This window comes from Phaenicophaeus curvirostris, chromosome 26 (assembly GCF_032191515.1).
Source record: "Phaenicophaeus curvirostris isolate KB17595 chromosome 26, BPBGC_Pcur_1.0, whole genome shotgun sequence".
Classification (NCBI taxonomy): Eukaryota; Metazoa; Chordata; class Aves; order Cuculiformes; family Cuculidae; genus Phaenicophaeus; species Phaenicophaeus curvirostris.
The window spans coordinates 6,095,553-6,108,076 of record NC_091417.1 but is presented as its reverse complement, the minus strand read 5'-3'; the positions used below and the strand labels follow the sequence as shown (position 1 = coordinate 6,108,076).

At 58.7% G+C, this 12,524-nt stretch overlaps 1 protein-coding gene across 1 annotated transcript; it reads right to left on the bottom strand.

Moving 5' to 3' along the window:
• On the bottom strand, positions 1 to 4,680 carry LOC138731269 (myosin light chain kinase, smooth muscle-like). Its single transcript, XM_069877082.1, has 10 exons — positions 4,478 to 4,680; positions 3,592 to 3,729; positions 3,148 to 3,238; positions 2,829 to 3,032; positions 1,988 to 2,205; positions 1,488 to 1,611; positions 1,257 to 1,409; positions 960 to 1,080; positions 793 to 883; positions 1 to 419 (listed from the first exon to the last, which is right to left on the bottom strand). The coding sequence occupies exons 2-10, from the start codon at positions 3,605 to 3,607 to the stop codon at positions 253 to 255; spliced, it is 1,185 nt and encodes a 394-aa protein (XP_069733183.1). The 5' UTR covers positions 3,608 to 3,729; positions 4,478 to 4,680; the 3' UTR covers positions 1 to 252.
• Positions 4,681 to 12,524: the final 7,844 nt, after the last annotated feature.

Below are 12,524 nucleotides of genomic sequence, written 5' to 3'. Positions count from 1 at the left end.
TGCAGAGATCCTCAGGGCTTTATTGGTGACAGCTCTACCCCCGGTGGCCACGAAGACAGGAGGGTTGGACATGCCATGCCTGCTGTCCCCACCCCAGCACAGGGACATGGTGGGACACCAGAGCCCCCCTGCAATAAAGGAGCACTGGGCTCTGTGTCCACCCCAGGGTCCAGGTCATCGTGGGAGCTGCTGGAGGAGGAGGCTTCATCTCCATCCCGCCCTGCTGGGCTCTCTCCAGCTGCTCTCCGGGGTCTAGGGCTGGGGTGGCACAGCCACGCCACCACTGCTCTCTGCCTCCCCTACAGCCACAGTGCCCCCACCTTCCTCCTCCTCCCGGTCCCTCAGCAGCTCCAAGAAGGTAGGTCCTGGCTGGGGCGGAGATCCAGAGGCTTGGTCCTCCTCCGGGCTGCAGCCCAGGTCTGTGGGCAGACAGACAGAGGGAACAGTGAGGAGATGGCAGAGTTCAACCTCCCTCCTCTGCTGAGGGACACGTGTGGCACCCATGGGTGATTCATGGGGTCCTGCAGGGATCAGCCCTGGATCACACGCAGATCCCAGCCCTGTAGACTGGGATGGGCCTATTCCAAGGCCATATCAAAGATGGTCTCAAAGAGATAAGGATGGAGAAGACCCTGGGGAAGCTGGAGCAGCAATGCCAAGCTGGGGACGAGCCTGGGTGCTTGGTGGCACCAGAGTAGGTTGGAATAAAGGTGGGAGAAGCTGCCCAGGAGCATGAGTTGGGAGTGGCAGAGCAGAATGGACTGATGGGATGTGTTTGGGATGGTGCTTCACCTTCCTCATCCTGAGCCTCTGGCGCTTTCCTCTCTGGGGTCTGGGACAGCAGGGTCAACCTGTTGAGGGCCAGCAAGGCTTTGCCTGTTTTCTGGAGAGAAGAGGAATGGCATTGAACTCCACCAGAGCCATCCCCATCCTCACGTCCTCATCAGCACCCCAGGTACCTGCCACTTCCGACGAGTCAGGAACTGCTTGATCCTCTCCTTTGACAGCACCTTTGAGCTGCGGGGCTGGGGCTGCTGCAGCCAGGGGTGCAGGAGAGCCCCCGTGCTGGAGAGACGGTGGCTGGGGGGCAGATGGGGTGATCATCGGGGGGCTGCACAACCACCAGACCCTCAGCAGCTGGCACAGAGAATCACTTCCACCAACCACACTGAATGTTTTCTCCTGCCCACCCCGTTGGCGCCCCAAAACCCAGCCCAACCCCAGTCCTGCACCCCACAGCCACCCCCAGGTCCTACCGGGGGTCCTTCTGCAGCAGCTCGCTGATGAAGTCCTTGGCCTGCTCAGAGATCTCCGAGAAGGTCTCCTCCTCAAAGTCCCACTGTGCAGCTGTGATGTTGCTCAGTGTTTCCATGTCATTGTCCCCCTGGAACGGGGACTCCCCACTCAGCCTGGAGAGGTGATGCAAGGACATCAGTGACAGCTCAACCCCCTCCAGCCCAGCCTGCTGTCCCCAGGAGGCCACTCACAGGATGTAGCAGATGACGCCAACGCTCCACATGTCTGTGGTGAAGCCCACAGGCTCAAAGGCGACCACTTCTGGAGCCATGAACTCAGGAGTGCCGTGCAGCACCTTCACAGGGGTGTCTGGAGCTGCAGAGAAGATAGAGACTGTGGGGAAGGTGTCCAGCTGGGATTTCCATGGGGCAGCCCAGCTGCACCCCAGCAGGTGCTGGGTGGATGACTCCCTGCATCCAGGTGGATCTGCCCCACTCCAGGTCTTGGTGATGATCTAGAGCATCTCTGGCTGCTGGGTACCCACAGGGACGGGGGGTCTCTGGGATCCCCACTGCAGATGCAGGGCTAAGGCCAGGCAGATTTCCCCCAGAGCGTCTTATGGTCACCAGGAAGGATCATGGTGCCACAGAGCTGTCCATGCCAAAGGCGCGGGCAGGAGGACGCCAGATCTTGTCCCTGTGGCAGTGACAGTCCCTGCCCTGGTTCTCCAGGATGCCCCTTCCATGCTCACCCAGCTTTCGCGCCAAGCCAAAGTCAATGATCTTGAGCCAGTGGCTACCAGGACTGATGCAGACGATGTTCTCAGGTTTGAGGTCAAGGTGGACGATGGCCTGGTCATGCATGAACTGCAGCCCCTCCAGGATCTGCCGCACATACTGGGCGCTGCTGGGCTCCGTGTGCTCGAAGTCATCATCCACAATGCGCTCAAAGAGCTCTCCACCTGCCACGCTGGGGGATGGCAAAGTGCTGGGGACCTACCAGCCCCAAGGAGGAGAACGCTCTCTGAGGACCCCAAACTCAATGCTCTGGGAGGATCTCACCACCAATATCTCCAGGGTCTGCAGGTTCCCCATCCATCCTATGCTCCGTGCCAGCACCCACAATGCAAGGGCCCCACCCCACCTGCCACCTAGGGTGAGGACAAGGTCCTGGAAAAGCCACATTGAGGTCCACCAAGGAGAAGCCTCACAGGGGAACCCAACCTCAGCGCTCTGGGAAGATCTCACCACCCGTATCTCCAGAGTCTGAAAGCTCCCCATCCATCCCACACCCCATGCCAGCACCCCACAGTGCAAGAACCCATCCCCAACTGCCATGCTGAGGACGACAAAGTTCTGGAGGCCTCACTGGGGTCTAACAGATCCAAGGAGAAGCCTCACTGGGGAACCCAGACTTAACGTTCTGGAAGGACCTCTGAATCCTATCTCCAGGCTCTGCAGGCTCCCCATCCATCCTACATCCCACACCAACATCCCACAGTGCAGGGACTCCTCCCCGCCTACCATGCACTTCTTTGCGGGGTCCAGCACTGCCCCCACCACCCCCAAACTTGACTCCAACCCTCCACTCACTACTCCATCACCATCACCAGCTCAGCAGGACCCTGGAAGGCGGCGAGACACTGCACGAGGCGTGGGTGGTGCAGGAGGTTCATGAGCTCCACCTCGGCCCGAGCAGCCTGCTTCTCTTTAGCTGTCCGTGTCCGGAAATACTTCCCAGCCCTGATTTTGCCGGTGGCTTTCTCCTGCAGCCGGTACACGGTTCCAAATTTTCCCCTGGGACAAAGCGAGGATGGAAGATCCATCACCACCACACGGCATCCCACCATGGGCTGCGCATGGAGAACCATGGACCACCCCAAAGAGGTGGGGAAATGGGACCTCCACTTACTCTCCCAGCTTCTCCAGCTGCGTGTACACATCAGAAACCTTTTCCTGGCTGTTGATGACCACATCACAGTATTCAAAGGTCTCCTCGTCTCCTGGGAGGGATGGAGCAGGGTGGTTCATGTGTAGTTCCCTCACACTTTGGGGACCAGCTGCCTGCATTCCCCCTCCAGGGCTTATTTCTGTGCCCGCTCCCCATCCATCCATTTCCAACCACATCCCCGTGCAGTGCGGATGGGACCTAGGGGGAACATGGGGACAGGAGCTGCTGCCACAGGAGCTCCTGGAGCAGCCCAGGGCTTGGATCAAAATTCCAAATGAAGCAGGGAGATTGAAGAGGAGGGGAGGGAGATGGGTGCTGATTTGGGGTGGGGGATGTCACACCAGAACCGGGGTTCCCATGCAAAGCCTGGGCCTCCCCCAGGACCAAGGGAGGGCTCAGCAGTACCTTCTGCCTGGGACATGTTGATGCCACCAGCTCCTCGCTGGGTGCCGGCACAGTCAGGATGGGTGCTGGATGAGGGTGCTGAGGGTGCTGATGCCCTGTGTCCACTCCAGCTGCTCCCTGGAGCGCCGCACCTTCTCCCTGCCACACAAGACCATCAGCATCATTCCTCCTCCACCTCCACTCCCCACCCTACCCAAGGGCTGACACCCTGGTGCACCCAGCAACCCCCAGAGAGCAGCCAAACCCCATTAAGCAAGGTCCCTTCTAGGATGGGGACAACCTCTTTCCAGCAGCACCTTAGGCTCAAAGCCATTGTTTTTCTCATGCCCCGTCTTGCATCAGCCAGGAAATCCCCAGGAAAAGCTGCTCTTCTAGGGCAAAGGACCTGTTGCGTTACACACTTCTCCTCCGCGTTATATCCACATAGGATCATAGAATCATAGAATAACCAGGTTGGAAGAGACCCACCGGATCATCGAGTACAACCATTCCTATCCAACACTAAACACCATGCCCCTTAGCACCTCGTCCACCCGTGCCTTAAACACCTCCAGGGAAGGTGACTCAACCCCCTCCCTTGGTAGCCTGTTCCAGTGCCCAATGACCCTTTCCGTGAAAAATTTTTTCCTAATGTCCAGCTTAAACCTCCTCTGGCAGAGCTTGAGGCCATTCCCTCTCATCCTGTCCCCTGTCACTTGGGAGAAGAGGCCAGCACCCTCCTCTCTACAACCTCCACTCAGGGAGTTGTAGAGAGCAATGAGGTCTCCCCTCAGCCTCCTCTTCTCCAGGCTAAACAACCCCAGCTGAACATGAACATTGGGAGGCCAGGGTGATGACACCCAAGGGTGCTAGCGGGACAACCCAACCCAAGAGCCACAGCACTGACCTGTCTCCACCTGGTTCCGTCCTGTCCCCGGCCACCAGCAGGTCCTTGGTCCTTTCTGGTCACTGCAGAGACACCAGGGAGCTGGGAGGAAGGGGCAATACCAGGGTCAAGGACCAGTGGGACCCCAGGGATGTCTCGGGGCTGTCTCCAGCCAGAGCCAGGAGCATCCCTCCTGCTCCAGTGCTGGGAACGGCCCCACTTCTCCCCTCCCTTTCCTTCCCAGCAGAAAGCTTCCGGACTTGGGGGATAAACAACAACCAGCATCATCGCCAAGCCCTCCCCAAACGATGTCCAGCACCACGGTCCCAAACCCCTGACGCCCCCTCTAGGGGTCAGAGGGCTGCGATGGGGGGAAAGATGTCTCACCCATGGAGAAGGGGCTGCAGAGACCTGACTCACCTCATCACAGAGCAGAGAGCTCAGCTCTCCCAACACAGATCCAGGCCCAGCCTCCTGTCTGGAGCTAAATCCACCTGCAGGCCAATCCTGGACACACACCCCACTCCCTCCCCAGCGCTGGGTGGGTTCCTGCAGGGGGCTGAGCACCCACACCTGCGCCCCCAGCCCCAGCTCCACCTGCAGCCCATTTCCTCATGGAGCTCCCTGAAACTTCATCCTGGGCTTTGGGCTTCCCCAGGTGAGCTCGGCTCTGGGTTCAGGGAAACTGGGTGGAACGGGACTGGGGTGTTGAAGAAAAAATCTGGGAGGAATCATAAAATCACTGTTTGGGTTGGAAGGGACCTTAAAAATCATTAGATTCCAACCCCCTTGCCATGGGCAGGGACACCTCCCAGGGGTTCAGGCTGCTCCAAGCCCCATCCAGCCTGGCCTTGAAGGAAGTGGGTGTTGCAAAACTCCTCCAAACCCTGAAGTTTGGAGCAAAGCTGGGGGTTTCCAGCCTTTCTCCTCCCAAAAGCAGGACCGTGCGGCTGCTCTGGCACTCGGCACTCTGCCCCAATTCAGATTCCTCTGCAATAAACGGGAATAACGCTGCAAGTTGTTCCTGGAGGTGCCTCCAGATCGAGAGATGGGGCAGAAGCCAAACGGGGGGGACCTTTCCCGTGGAGAGCCCCATGTCACAGCGTCCCCACGAGCAGAGGGGGTGTCACCCCAGTGTTACCTGCTGCTCCGACGCCAGGTCTCGCGTGCGATTCGAGGCCCTGGGAGACGCGTCACCATTCCCGAGCTCAGCACAAAGTCCACCGCTGCCGGCAGGGTGTCAGGGACAAGTGTCCCCAGCAGCAGGGCGGTGGCACCGCCTGGCCCGTCTCTGTGACCTTGCCACCAGCGGTGCCGAGCTGTGGAACGGGGGCGGCGTGGCCGGGGATCCCCACCCGCGGGCATGGGATGCAGCGGATGCTCCCAGCTCGGCGATGACAGCAGCGCGCTCGGCTCAGCCCCGATATCGACTGCCGGGGATGCTGGGGACAGGAGGAGGACACAGCGATGGGCTGGCGGGGTGAGCGCACAGCATAGAATCACTAGGTTGGAAAAGAGCTTTGAGATCATCGATACAACCATCCCTGTCCACTAGTGAACCATCCGTGAGCACCTCATCTGCCCAGCTTTTAAACTCCTCCAGGGATGGGGACTCCACCACCTCCCCGGGCAGCCTCTGCCAGGGCCTGAGAGCCTTTTCAGTCAAGAAATTTGTCCTGATGTCCAATCTGAACCTGCCCTGGGGCAACTTGAGGCCATTTCCTATTGCCTGTCATGGGGGGAGAAGAGCCCAGCACCCATCTCACCACAACCTCCTCTCAGGGAGCTGCACAGAGCAATGAGGTCTCCCCTTGCCTCCTCTTCTCCAGGCTAAACAATCCCAAGTCCCTCAGATGCTCCTTGTAAGACTTGTTCTCCAGCCCCTTCCCCAGCTCCGTTCCCTTCTCTGGACTCGCTCCAGCCCCTCAATGTCCTCCTTGCGCTGAGGGGCCCAAAACTGAACCCAGGATTCGAGGTTTGGCCTCACCAGCACCAAGCACAGGGGGACGATCCCTGCCCTGCTCCTGCTGGCCACGCCGTTTCTGATCCAAGCCAAGATGCCATTGGCCTTCTTGGCCACCTGGGCCACTGCTGGCTCCTGTTCAGCTGCTGTCGACTGAAATGATGATGGAGAAGAGCTGGCCACATCCTGCCTGCCTGGCGAGGTGATGGGGACCCTGGACTGATGTCCAGCACCACCAGCTCTGCTCCTGACTCCACTTGACTCCGGGCCCCTCGCCGGGGCAGGATGAGGCCATGTGGGTGACACTGGGCTGCTCCCAGCACCCGGAGAGGCAGGATACGGCCCAGGCGTGTGAGGGATCCCAGCAGCCACTTGATGTCAGTGTTCAGGCTCAGCTAGAAATTGGATTGGCCAAGTCAGTGAAAGACAACAAAAAATCTTTCTACAAATATATAAATAATAAAAGGCGGACTAGGGAGACCATACAGTCCCTATTGGACACAGAAGGAACAACAGTAACAGGGGATGAGGTTTTTTGACAATGTGACTCGGCTGCTGGATGAGGGAAAGGCTGTGGATGGATCTTCCTGGACTTCAGTAAAGCCTTTGACACAGTTTCGCACAGCATTCTGCTTCAGAAACTGTCACCTCTGGCCTGGACAGGCGCACACTCTCCTGGGTGGAAAACTGGTTGGATGGCCGGGCCCAGAGAGTGGTGGGAAATGGAGTTAACTCCAGCTGGAGGCCAGTGACAAGTGGTGTCCCCAGGGCTCAGTGGTGGCTCCAGCCCTGTTCAATGTCTTCATCAATGACCTGGATGAAGGCATCGAGTGCACCCTTAGCAAGTTTGCGGATGACACTAAGCTGGGTGGAAGTGTGGATCTGCTGGAGGGTCAGGAGGCTCCAAAGGGATCTGAACAGGCTGGACCACTGGGCTGAGACCAATGGGATGAGGTTTAACAAGGCCAAATGCCGGGTCCTGCACTTGGGGCACAACAACCCTGAGCAGCTCCAGACTAGGAGAAGTCTGGCTGGGAACTGCTTGGAGGAGAGGGACCTGGGGGTGTTGGTTGACAGTGACTGAACATGAGCCAGCAGTGGCCCAGGTGGCCAAGAAGGCCAAGGGCATCTTGGCTTGGATCAGAAACAGTGTGACCAGCAGGTCCAGGGAGGTTCTTCTCCCTCTGTACTCGGCACTGGTGAGACCGCTCCTCGAATCCTGTGTTCAGTTCTGGGCCCCTCACCACAAGAAGGATATTGAGGCTCTGGAGCGAGTCCAGAGAAGAGCAACGAAGCTGGTGAAGGGGCTGGAGAGCAGGTCTTATGAGGAGCGTCTGAGAGAGCTGGGGGTGTTTAGCCTGGAGAAGAGGAGGCTGGGGGGAGACCTCATTGCTCTCTACAACTACCTGAAAGGAGGTTGTAGAGAGGAGGGTGCTGGCCTCTTCTTCCAAGTGACAGGGGACAGGATGAAAGGGAATGGCCTCAAGCTCCACCAAGGGAGGTTTAGGCTAGACGTTAGGAAAAAATTCTTTACAGAAAGGGTCATTGGGCACTGGCAGAGGCTGCCCAGGGAGGTGGTTGAGTCCCCTTCCCTGGAGGTGTTTAAGGCATGGGTGGATGAGGTGCTGAGGGTTATGGTTTAGTGTTTGATGGGAACGGTTGGACTCGATGATCCGGTGGGTCTCTTCCAACCTGGTTATTCCGTGATTCTGTGATTCTGTGATTCCCTGATGCTCGTCTGAGAGCAAAATGAGCAGAAAAAGGCCAGGAGAGGAAAAATACCTGGAATCTGAGGGGACCTGGGGAGGAGTGGCAGCAGCCACTGTCCCCATGAGGATGCGCTGGGATCCACTGCTTGTCTGGAGGGCAAATCCTGCAGGAGCTGCTTTCCACCCAACCCCTCTGGATGGAAAGGCACATCCAAAGGACAAGCCCATGGCACCAGCCTGGAGTCCCTGGATGCCGTGGGGCACCTGGGTGACCCTTCATGGTGAGGAGTCCCTGCTCCCCATCATCTGAGAAGGTCACGGTCCCTGCTCTTCATCATCTGAGAAGGTCACGGTCCCTGCTCTTCATCATCTAGGGAGATCATGGTCCCTGCTCCCCATCATGTGGGGATGGAACGTGGGGATGGGGCCAGGCGTGTGGGGATGTGGGTGACATGGCAACAGAGAGGACATGGGAGACATGGGTGCATGTAGGACATGGGGACACAGGAGCACGTGGAGGATGTGTTAATGTGTGGGACATGGGGACATGGGGAGGGTATGGGGGCACATGGAGGACATGGGGGCATATGGAGGAAATGGGGACACCGAGGGAACATGGAAGGGACACAGGAGAGGTAGGGGACACCTGGGATGAAGGGGACATGGGAGGCAGATGGGAGCACAAAGAAGACATGAGGGACACAGGGGTCATGGGAGGAATGTGAGGGACATGGAGAACATGGGGGCATGCAGGGGGACACAAGAGACATGGGGACACCAGGGATGGAGGCACATGGAAGCCACAGGGGACCTGGGAGGGTCCAGGGCACACGTGGGGGTCACAGAGGGCACTGGGGGACACCCAAAAGGGTATGAGTACACATGGGGACACCCAAGAGGGCATGGGGATGCCCAGAGGGATAGGTAAGGACACCTAGGGAACATGGAGACAGCTGAGGGGTCACAGGAGAGCTGGTGGGAATCCAGGGGCACATGGGGAAACCCAGGGGACATGGGGACACCTGAAGGACACAGAGATACCCAGGGGGGCCTGGAAACACACAGGGGCACACAGGGGACATGGGGACACCTGGGGGGGCATGGGGACAGCCAGGAGACACGGGAAAACGTGGGGACTTGAGGGACAGAGGGTCCCAGGGGGCCCCCAAAGAACGTGGGGACACGTGGTGACATCCAGGGGACATGGGAAGGAAATGTGGGACATGGGGGCATGCGAGGGACATGGGGACACGTGGGGACACCCAGGGGGAGAGGGGGACACAGGGACCTGCGCGGGCCAGGGGACCCCAGCCAAGGGCCCTGGGGGCGGGGCCAGGAGCTCCCAGTGGGCGGGGCCAGGGTGGGGGGCGGGGCCGTGCGCTCTCGGTGGGCGGGGCCAATGCGTGCGGGGTCACATGATCCACGTGGGCGTCGCTCATGTGGGCGGGGCTAAAAGGAGGGGGCGTGGTCGCGTGCTCGTATGGGGCGGGGCTATGGGATGGGGGCGGGGCCAGGCGGGGCGCATGAGGCCGGCTCTGGCGCCGCCCAGCGGCCGGGGAGGGAGGAGCAGCCGTGTACTGGGAGCACTGGGAGGTGGGTTAATGGGAGCTGGGAGGGATGAGAACCATGGGAGCTGGGAGAGATGGGAAATGGAGGCTGGGAGACAGGAGCTAGGAGAGAGGAGAACTGAGCGATGGGAACAGAAGCGATGGGAAATGGGTGCTGGAGCACTGGGAGATAGGGTGCTGGGAACACTGGGAAATGGGAGCTGGGAGTGCTGGGAATGCTAGGAGGGCTGGCATAAGGGAGTGCTGGGTGCTGGGAGATGGGAAATGGATGCAAGGTGCTGGGACCACTGGGAGATGGTGAGCTGGATGTTGGGTGAATGGTTGCTGGGGAGTTGGGCTGTTGGGAATGCTGGGATACAGGAACTGGGATGCTGAGTGATGAACGAGGATGCTGGGCCCTAGGTGGTGGTGGCTGTGGGAAGGGCTGGGAGTTGGGCTGGGGCCACCAGCGCTGGGCTCCCTTCCCTGCACCTTGACCCAGCTGCTGACGGCTTCCTTCAAGCTCTGGCTGTTCCCAACGAGCAGCTCTGTGCCCCATCCAGCCCAGCAGCCACCCTGCAACATCCAAGGCAGCTCTGCCCTGGGAATACGGTGGGATAAGCCCTGCTCCAACTGCAAATCCCATCCCAAAACTGTTCTGGGTGGGGACACCCCCACAAGTCACCGGTTTACATCCCACCCAAGGCATTGCTCCCCCTGCAAAGCCTGCCCAGAGCAAACCCTGCAGGAGGCCAAGTCCACAAGGTGAGGGTTCTAAACCTCTAATGTCCACAAAACATGAATCACATTCTGGTCTCTGCATTGGAGAAAGGTGGATTTGATGGATGGACCACTCAGTGGATAAGGAGCTGGCTGGATGGTTGCACTCGAAGAATTGTGGTCACAGCTCAGTGTCCAAGTGGAGACTAGTGACAAGTGGCATTGTGCAGGGGTTGGTATTGGGACATCTTTCTTGCAGATACGGACAGTGGATTGAGGGCATCCTCCACAAGCTTGCTGATAACAAGATGTGTGACATGCTCAACAAACTGGAGGGAGGGGATGAATCCAGAGGGACCTGGACAGGCTGGAGAGGTGGGGCTGTGCGACCCCCATGGAGTTTAACAAGGCCAAATGCAAGGTCATGCAAGGTCAAGGTTGTTCAGCCTGGAGAAGGCTCTGGGGTGAGACCTTAGAGCAGCTGCCAGGACTGAAAGGGGCTCCAGGAAAGCTGGGGAGGGGCTCTTGAGCAGGGAGTGCAGGGATGGGATGAGGGAGGATGGCTTTAAATTGGAAGGGGGAAGATTTAGATATTAAGAAGAAATTCTTCACAGTGAGCATGAGGAGGCCCTGGCCCATGTTGCCCAGAGCAGTGGTGGCTGCCCCATCCCCGGAGGGGTTCAAGGCCAGGTTGGATGGGGCTTGGAGCAACCAGATCCAGTGGGAGGTGTCCCTGCCTGTGGCAGGGATTGGAACTGGATGGGCTTTGAGGTTCCTTCCAACCCAAACTGTTCCATGATACTATGACAATATTCCTGAGGTGTGGAAGGGCAGCCACGTTTTTGGGTGCCATGAAGGACAGGAGGGCCATGGGTGGCAGAGGGGGTGATGGCTGTAGCCAGACCCAGCTGGTTGTGCTCAGCCGGAGACCCCAGGGCGTGGGGGAGGCTAAAAAACAGCTAGAAAACAGCCAAATACATAGAAAAATACCAGTCTGGGGGTACGAAACAAAAACCTCTGGTACCAACTGTTGGGGCACCAGCCTTCCCCACTGCGAGGCTGACAAATCCTCCAGCCCCTCTGAGCAGCCTTGACACCCTGGCACCACCAGGACCTTGAGCCTAGCCTGTTCCTCCAGCTGGGGAACGCGAAGTAGCTTGAGATGGATCTGCCAGTGCTTTCACGGTGTACAGAGCTTCCCAGGAGCAGGATGGCTTCCACATCCTGACAGCAACCTCATGGGCTATAAAATAACCACACACGGCAACATCACCATTAGGTATGAAGGGACTGAGGGGCTGGAGCTGGGCGCGGGCTGACACACATGCGTGTGCATGCGGCTCCGCTGTGCCGGGACGGCTGTGGCCTTGGAAGATGGGATCAGCACCCGGGAGGTGGGGGTTATCAGCATGCCAGGCTGTTCCCTGTGCCCACAAACCGCTCCGTGCCTCTGCCTCGTGTGCTGCTTCAGCAAGGGGGGCACAGGAGCAGGCAGGGGGGTCCCACAGCACAGATGCTCTGGATTGAGGGGGCTGCGGCTGGGCTCTGACCCTGGGAAGGCACAAAATCCCAGGAAATGGGACATGCAGGGAGGCAAAGCCCATCGGCACTGGCTGGGGACCGTGATCTCCTTGAGCTGCCAGTACCACAGGTACTGAAATCTGGAAAACCCACCAAAAAAGGGTGTTTCTCCCCCTCAGCCTGTCAGGATGGGACAAAAACCTCTGGAAGTGGGAAGGAATTGTGTCAGCCACTGCCATCACTGCTACCGAGTTGGTCAGGGATGGGGAGAGTCCCAGCGGTGACCCCAGGGATCTCCAACATCTGCAGCTACCGTGGGGCTCTGCAAAGGGGGCTTCTCCCCCCGCCTCTCCCAAATCCACTGCAGGGTCATGTTGGGAGGAGGGGGAGAGGTGGATTTGCCCCCTCCTCCCTCCCCAAATCCCAAGATTTGCCCCATTTTACACCTCCCAATCCCCTTTTCTGTTCAGGAACGGCCAGGTCATTCCAACACCAACCCTTCAGTCAGAAATCCTTCAGCAAAATTAAGCCCCCTTCACTAAAATCATAAACGCAGGTGGCGGCTGTGATTTCAGGGTTCGCTAGCCCGGAAAAAAAAAAAACAAACC